Raw genomic sequence first — 9,104 nt, 5'->3', positions numbered from 1 at the left:
TTAGTATTAGAAGCGATTTGCTATATAAAATAAAGCCTTCCACTTTTTTGATGTCTCAGTATCTATGAAGGGCTGCTTCATATTGTGTTCTTTGAGATGGGATGTAAGAGAGAGAGAGATATAAAACGTATGGTACACACTGGAGTGCGGTTTATGCTCTTAATTGATCAGTGTCCCATTTCCTGTAATGTAATCTACGAAAAATAAAATCTAGAGGTTGACGTGTTGTGGCATCTTGAATGAATGGGTTTTCCCAAAAGGAGCACAACAGGTATTTCCGGTTAAGGCACTGCTCGATCTCACCACTTGCCAAGATTTGTTCTTTAGCCAGTGACTGAAGGTTCCCGTAACTCTTCTAGCAGCAGTGAGTCACAAGAAATCATGCAAAGCACACAAAATTCAGAGCAAACGATGTATTCGATTGAACTCAAATAAAAACAAAAAAACAAGATACAAAAGTAGAATGTCCAGCACTTGTCAAAGAGAGACAGCACTGTAACACAAGAGCTGTGACGGCACAAAACACAAACTACACACTCTGTGTATAAACAGCCGCTGGGCATTGCTTACTGACATTACCCACCAGATCTAGTTCAGTATTGGTTGTCCCGTCCAGCGACGGCATGACCAACACCGCTGATCCCATAAAAGACAATGCTGGACAATAGATCTGCAGCTCCCAGGCCCTCCCCACCCCTGAACCCGTAGTCTCCGGACTGTAGGATCTGCAATAGGCCTGTGTCACGGAGTTCTTGAGGCACTTTCACAAGACAGCCCAGCCTAAATTCTTGCCTGAACTTGAAAGTAGAAGCACAAGCTGATCAGCAAGTGATACCACCCCTATGTAACCCAAGACACTGCTCCTATCCTGATTGCCTCCCGCATCAGCCTATTTGTCTGCTTTTCAAAAATGGCACAATTCACTTAAAAAAAAAAAAAAATATATATATATATATCAGTGAGTGCAACATGCACATTTTGGGGGCCCCTGCACTGCTGGTGTCTTAAGAACAGGACAAAGGTTGAATGGCGGGTAATCCTGGCGTTTGTGAAACTCAGATCAATGCTGGCGGTCACAAGGATTTCTACTTGCAGAGTCAGAGGCATGTGACTCCTGTTTCTTAATCTGAGTAAATCTGTTGGTCAGCATGCTCAAACGTACAGGCGTTTAACGCTTATATTCTGATTTTGTGAGTGGGCAAAGTCCACAATCATTAACTTTTTTGTTTGTTTTTTTTTTTGTATAAAATTTTAGAAAAGAAAAAACATAAATAGAACCACATACAAACATTGTAAAAATTATAAAATTTTAGAAAATAGATAGGCACCCTAAAAACCTGGTAGAAGATAAAGAAACAAGCCACTCGTCTTGTCACAGTGCATTGGCCATTCTTGGCAGCAAGCCCGTAAAGCGAACTGCATGCTGGGACAGTTCTGCTACTCTGTCCACCATGTCTTGCAGAGCTGAGACTGATGGGTAATGAAGTGCTGCCCCTTTCGTTGCCAGGACAACAGACTTTAGGGCTTGGCAAAGAAGGGCGCCAGATGTTGTGACTTTTGACCTGACTTCAGAAGAGGAGAGGAGCCTGGACAGAGTGTCTCCGATGAAGACAAGTTTGTGAGCCGTCACGATCACCAGTTTTCCCTTGGTAACAAAGGCCCTGGGAGGCTGGTTTCCCTGAATGCTGGCAAATAAAGCATCAATGGCTGCAGTTAAGGCAGAGAGGTGCGTCTGACTCTGATCTGAGTAGAATGATAGGAGCTGGCGATCTTCTGCAGAAAGAGAGGACAGTGGTGCACTGCAGCCATCCTGAAAAGAAAAAAAAAATAAACAAGACGGATTCATCAGTTAAGTCTGAGCCTATGCAATGATTTTTGAACATGGTGCTGTTCTGCACTCTCACGGCCCTAAGACAGCTTTAAGAATATTATATTACTGTTCCAAGTTCTGTCATGGACTCCGTGAAATAAAACTCTTGTGTTCTGTTTCTCTTCCATTGATTTTTTAAAACCTAAATTTCCCAAGTGGGGTCACAGGGAGGCAGCAGTGGGTGCAAGCTACCGGGTGGCGCACAAAAAAACCAAACCATCTCCGACTCCAATGTCGACGTACGTTTCTTAGCCTGTACACAAAACGAAAGATATGCAACACAAAAATCCAATTACAATTGTTTGAAGGAGCCACGTACAATAAAATACACGTCGTCCTTCAGTTCTTGGGCACAAGTCATTCTACTGTAAACAGCTTCATTTCTAATGAGTGCAACACATGTTGACAAGACCTGCACAAAACATTCGCTTGTTGTGCCAATTTACGTGTCCATTTCCTAGGGCTTCTGGCCATCCGTTTCTGAATATCTGCTACGACCGCAGGTGTATGAACGAACAGGGCCCAATTCTTTTTGTAGTTCTCAACTGACCCACTCTTCTGCCACTTCTTCACCAACTTGTGAACACTGCTCTTTGCCGATAGGTTTACGCCAGGAAACCTCTGTGCGAAAATGTCCCACGTGTCCTTAAAAGAACCGGTAGACACATATGCCTCCACTATTCCAATTCTCTGTTGCACAGAATACATCTTCCGGATCTCTTTCACGCACCTCTGTAGCCGCTGGCTCACAGCTTCTTTACTACTGCACAGTTGGAGCTGCTGAATCCGTTGCGACAACGAGGCTCCACGATGGCAACCGCCTGTATAATAGCTTGAGCCAGCCGGTCGGAGACAGTTCGGTTTTTCGTGCGCCACGCTATAGAAACTACCCAGGGCAGAATGTCAATCCGCTGCAAGGCTCACTTATGTCAAAAATGAAAATTTCATGCAGGAAGCAACCTGGATGGATCTGAACCTACTTGACATCAAGTGTACAGCACCAACCACTAAGCAAACATATTGACCATCTGTTACTCATACGGCCCCTTAAGGGCAAAACAGAACATTTTCAGCACTGATTATTCTAATTCAGTTTTTGAAAGAGACAAAGCCTATCCTGGCTTCACTGGGAATAAAGTGGAAACCAACAGAGCATTGACTTCCTTTACACAGAAACCAATCAACATCTGCATTATGCTTGAAAACACCTCACCCCAAACAGGATAAGCACTTAAAACGTACAGATGGATTACATTTAACAAAATAAATATCAGCTGTCTTTTTTCATTTCTGCTAACTACTCTGTCTTTCTCCATTTAATTTTCATTTGTCTTTTGTTGGTAGTCACAATGAAGCAGCACAAAATTCTAGAAAGTCATCTTTCTTTTAAAAACTAAACACAAGGATATTTCAAAGGCTCTGCAACTCTGCTTAGGTTGCCGAGTTGCTAAACATTTCCCATATTTTTAGAGAATCAGCTTTCACCAAGATGGTTAGTTCCAAACCTCAAGCTTAGTCACAGAAGTAATGGTTTGTCTTATGGTGAATGGCATGGGGGTGTACTGGTTAGAGACACAGTATAAATTTCCTGGCATGTGCTTTGCCAGTGAGAAGTCTGTACATTCACCTCCTGTCTCTCAGGTTTTCCAGTATGGCCTCTCGCTTTCCAAAGATTTGCATGTCAGGTTAACCTCACAAGTGTGGGTACTGGGCACTGGATTGCCAGTCCATTTAGGACAGGTTTGTGGAATGCTAACAGCATAGACCCCAGATCCCTGTGACCTGGAACTAGATTAGTGTGTGAGGAAATGAAGGAATGGATGAAGTTACCTTGTGATTTGGATCAGTGCTTTCTTGCTCTTGAGCAGGACCCTCTCTTTGTGGTCTTGGAGGCTCTGGCAGAGGTTGTCCCTATGAACAAATGAGAAACTTATTAAAAAGAAAAACAGTATTTTGAATTCTACAGAAACTTGTCTAACTACTACTAGGTTTAGACAAAAAGGTAATCAAATACAAGAATACTGACTTTATTAAGCAAAGCCCACATAATACGGCAGCTGTTTTGCTCAACTTCTCACTACATCCATAATGGCTAACACGGAACAACACCCTAAGGGCTCGTTTATACTTCACACTCACAATGCGTATGTATCATGGCTGCCACGCGTTCCCAGCTTTCATTTGAAGCATCCTCTAAGCATGTTTCACAGAAATTAACATGACACGTGCGCGAGTTGCAGTCCCAGAAAAGAGTCAGGGGGTGCAGTGTGATAAAAGTCAGAATGTGATGTTAGAATCTCTGTTTACTATCTACGTGTGACAGAAAGTCGCTATGCGGATCCTACGGGATCGGTGTGTCTGCTTTAATATTTGATGAATGGTTTGATGTGGTGAAGCAAAATGCTGACATTTTCGTGGTGCTTTTATATTCAAGGGTGGCATATTCCCCATTGTAATGACATGATACATTTTAAAAGTCTCACATACCATCTTCTGTGCTGTCTTTTTTTTTTTTGCACCTTCACACCACCATCAGAATGTACAGCCAGCGCTGTATTTGAGCCACAGAGAAAAAAAAAAATGACACAGTGAAAAGGTGTATTTTATGATTAAAGTTGGAAATTTCAGCTTAAGTCTCGAAATGTCCACTTTAATCTCGTAGTTTACTTTATCATTAAAGTAGACCATCGTAAACGTCAATTTAAAACTAGTCCAGTTGTTAATCACTATGTGCTTCTGGGGCTTCCACCTGACCCGACAGCAGCGGCAAGCAGCAACTGCCACACAGAACACATTCAATGTGATATTCCAGCTCTCCGCACATTTAGAATCCTTAGATTTATACTTGATATCACTTTCATGATGAAATGCATTATAAAGTATGTATGTTACATTTTACAGATAAATCGTTAATTACTTTTAAATAATGAATACTGTTAACAATTACACACATAGGGGGGTGACACGGTGGCGGAACGGTAGCACTGCTGTCTCGCATGGAGTCACGTCCCTGGTGTTCCCTGCCTGGAGTTTGCATGTTTTCCTGCTGGGTTTCCTCAGTGGGCTCTGGTTTCCTTCCAAAGATGTGCAGATTTGGGGATTTGGTGACGCTAAAACATGCGAGTGCTTGTTTTAGCCTTGTGCTGATGCCCTGTCCAGGGATTGTTTCTGCCTCGCGCCCAATGCTTGCTGGAATGGACACATCCCTGGATTGATGAATTTAATCTTTAAATATCCTTTTCAGAGATATTGCGGTAAGGTGTCATCAGAATATAATGAATGTTTCAGGTGATTCACAACACAGCCAAGCTGAATGTTTTCTCACCGTGATAATATCTTGCACTGCCAACCTGGTAGAATCTTCCAGATTTACCTAAAGTACGTGTGCAAGTATGAACAGTAAAACACTTGCGTCACAGTAGCGTCCGCTGGAGCATGCGTTGCGTCACGTTAAGTATAAACCTGGCCTAATACTACTAACAAAAGTTAAAATCCACTTTCACAATTGGGTACAAACCAATGAGGCAAGGCTTTAGGCTGCCTTAAGTCAATGGACTTTAAGGTGGTCAAAAATTAACCTAATATACAAGCATGTCCAGTAAAAAAGTAACTTTTATTTTAAAATTATTCACTCATCCAATTTTCTGATGTGTAAACAGAAGCAAGTAACTGGTTCATTGATTGGATTCCAGTCCACGGCACATTTTTCCTTAAAGTACATGATGCAATTAAAATAAAACTAAAAAGAAAAGTTGCCATAAATGCTGTTCAGATGAATATGTAAGCCAGGGGTCCTCAGTCACGGTCCTGGAGGGCCGCAGTGGCTACGGGGTTTTCATTCCAGCCATTGTCCTAATTAGAACTCAGTCCTTGCTGATAATGAAAGTTGGTGTTTAACTCTGCCTGGTTTGTGCTTTCATTTACCAAATACAAATTTTAGTTCCTTTGTAGTTCAGAGGTCCTCAGTTACAGTCTTGTAGGTCTGCTATGGCTGCAGATTTTCACTTTAACCAGTTTTTTAATTAGAACCCTTTTATCTACTATTAAAGCAATACACTTTTTGGGCTTAATTTTAGTTCTCTTGCATGTTACCATTCAGAACCCTTAATTGACTATTTTAGATTTTAGAAGCTGCAATTAAGTTTTCATTGTTGCCTGTTTTCTTAATCAGACTTTAGTTAATAATGAGATGCTGATAACCAATAAACCAGCAGCTCTCCAGCTCACGTGCTTTCCATGAAGTATCTGAGATAAAAAATGTTTAGAAATGAATGAGAGGGGAACTGGAAGGACCATTAAGTTTAAATATGATAACATGGACAATGTTCTCACAGAAGGAAACTCTACAGTGCAATTAAAATTGCTCTTGGATGACTGCAAGCATTAACAGGCTAAATAGTTCAATACTAAGTTTCATCATCAGCATGGGCTGCTTTTTAATTAGGAAACTTGCTGGAATAAAAACCTGCAGCCACTGCAGCCTTCCAGGACTGTGATTGAGGACCCCTGATGTAAGCACTCATGAACTCTGTGATGGGATTTCAATTCATAATTGCCTATGGCTGGACTCTTGTTGGCTGTGTGAATGTTCTCCCTATACCTGAGGGGGCTTTTCTCCTGTTTCAGATAAGACGTATAGGTTATGTTAACTGGCATATCTAAATTTGTGCGGTAAAGATTTTTAATGTGTGTGTGTGTGTGTGTGTGTGTGTGTGTGTGTGTGTGTATATGTGTGTGTGTTTTGAGTGTGTGTGCACATGCATGCCCAGTGATGGGCTGATACCCTCATCCAGATTTAGTTCCTGCCTTTTGGCCAATGCTACTGCCCTGCAATCCTAAACTGGATAAGCGGTATACAAAACGGATGGATAATTGATGGCTCTCTAAATTCTGTTCACTTTACTTTTAGCTCATTACTTAAGACTCATGGCGATAATTACATTTACAAATCAACAAAAATGGCCTTGAATTAGTTATAAAGAAACACGAAATAATGTAGAATACAAAAAATGCACCATTTACATAACAATGTGGAAATACACATATTCAAAGACATTTTCAGTAAGCTCCTTAAAACTTCAGACAGAAATATTAAGTACTGTATATACTCACATTTAAGTTCACCCGATGATACATCAGGGCTTGATTTTACTGTATAATTTCCGGTAGTTAATAATGTCGGTTGTACAAGTCGAATGTGGAAAACTCACGCTATTGATCCAAGAGATTATGATATGCTGATGTCCACCCGAGAGAGTACCAACGGAGCACATTGCCCTTTTTTTTTTTCTATGTATTGTGCCTACATAACCACACGGTAATTTAACCCAAACTATTCTGAAGTGATGTTTGCTCTGTTTTGTGCATCTCACACCCTCATACACCTTTATCATAAGAGCATCCCTTATCTACGATGGAGCGTTCGATCAGAAGAAAATATGAAGCTGGTTTTAAATTAAAAGTCGTTGAAGTGGTGAAACAAATTGGTAACTGTGCTGCTGCAACAAAATTCAATGTGTCAGAGAAACTGATGTGATATTGGAGGAGGCAAGAAGATGTAAAAAAATAAATAAATAAATAAAATTTAAGTGTCGTATTTTTGAACGGCCGTACAAGTCAGGGTCTGATTATATGATCAATCTTTCGAGTTTCAAGACCCGACTTATACGTGAGTATATATGGTAAATTACTATTATTTGTAGTTTTGGTGATGATGGTGATCTGATATTGGCTGTATCACTGGTGAAGCTAAAGAGTCTCATTCACTCACCGCTACAGATGTAGATGGCACCATGCCTGTTCTACCTTACTTTTGTTAATTTGATTTTCCTTTTTTTTTTTAATCTATCTCAACTACAAGGATATTAACTAGGTGGTTATCGAAACTTCATTAATATCAATATGGCTTACTGGCTCATGTATTGTGGGTTGTGGACCAGGTGCCTGCTGTTCAGCATTGAAAAGAGGGCGAGCCACTCCACCTGTCCACCCACTGAAACAGGAAATATGTACACATGCTAGACTTCAACAGAATACCAGTTTTATTATTAGAATTCTATAATTAACAAGCATATTTAAGCAATGCAACTCAGGTTTTTCATCTCATCACTTCCAAAGATCAAAGGAAGAATATGCAGCGGTTAACGCCTTGACTAATACTATATTTGGCTGTCTGTATGTTCTTATCAAAAGGTTAACCAAACACTTTTACAGAAAAAATAAATATAACACATTCGGAGTGGTTGCTGTTTCCTGGCTAGTTAGAGGGGACTGATGGTAAAGAGATGCTCTCCAGAACAGGTCTGTGAAGGTTCACTTCATCTAGCATCCTTGTTATCACACAGTTCTTCCAAGAAACGCTAAAGTGGTGTGTTCAAACAAGCAGCCTCACATGTGCTCTTCAGTTCTGTTTCAAAGACTGTCCATACAATGCAGCACGTTTTGCTTACATTTCATTTCTGTATGATCAGAGGGGCTTATCTTTTGTAGTTTAAACCTTACAAAGCATTAGAACATAAGCAGAAAGGTCTTGTAGTAAACAGGCCTTTTTGATATAATATTATGTTTGTTATACATCTTTCTCAAACACACCTAATCCAAGTCAGGATCCCAGAGGGCTGTAGGGTTTATCCCGATGGCACTTAACATGAATCAGTAAACCACCCTAGATGGGATGTCAGTTCATTGCAGCACCCACTCAAACACACCAACACTCACACTATCGTAATCTAATCAATTTCTGAATTGTAATGGTATGGTACAGCGGGTTATCAGTTCCAGGATTCCATGTTTATATCTCACATGGATCACCAACTGTGTGAACTGCACACTCTCCCTGCACGTTGTGTATGGGACTATTTCTCTGGGTATGCTGGTTTTCATCAAGATCATCCAGATGTGCTCGAGAATGCCCCGTTGCCCCGTCTAGGTTTGACTCCTTCTTTGCACCTAATACTGACAGGATAGGCACTGGCCTACATAACCCTGAGGTGTATATTAAGTAGGTTTCATGGATGGATGGATGGATGGATGAAACCGTGCTACTGTCTACCTCAGCTTTTAAAAAGAAGACATGAGCACATTTAACTTATTTCCAAACCAATTTACTGCCTAGCTTTCAGGGAATGCGAGGAAAAGTTGAATTTGATTCCATCTAGTCTGAATTTTGGAGAACTGGAAGCAAAATTTGAGAGGTCTGTCTTACCATCGAGCTCACAGGGCTTTGGCACAAGTG

The 9,104-nt window shown here is 40.8% G+C and overlaps 1 protein-coding gene across 1 annotated transcript in view; it reads right to left on the bottom strand.

Moving 5' to 3' along the window:
- Positions 1-398: 398 nt before the first annotated feature.
- efs (embryonal Fyn-associated substrate) overlaps positions 399-9,104 on the bottom strand; it is a 28,721-nt gene continuing 20,015 nt past the window's right edge. Inside the window, exons 5-6 of the mRNA XM_039746283.1 lie at positions 3,701-3,781; positions 399-1,810 (exon numbers count right to left, since the gene is read on the bottom strand). Coding sequence (XP_039602217.1) covers positions 1,373-1,810; positions 3,701-3,781 — 519 coding nt within the window. The 3' untranslated portion in view covers positions 399-1,372. The remainder of the gene's footprint in view (positions 1,811-3,700; positions 3,782-9,104) is intronic.

Source organism: Polypterus senegalus, chromosome 1 (assembly GCF_016835505.1).
Source record: "Polypterus senegalus isolate Bchr_013 chromosome 1, ASM1683550v1, whole genome shotgun sequence".
NCBI classification, from domain to species: domain Eukaryota; kingdom Metazoa; phylum Chordata; class Cladistia; order Polypteriformes; family Polypteridae; genus Polypterus; species Polypterus senegalus.
The sequence above is the reverse complement of the archived record's forward strand: the minus strand, read 5'-3'. Positions and strand labels throughout refer to the sequence as shown.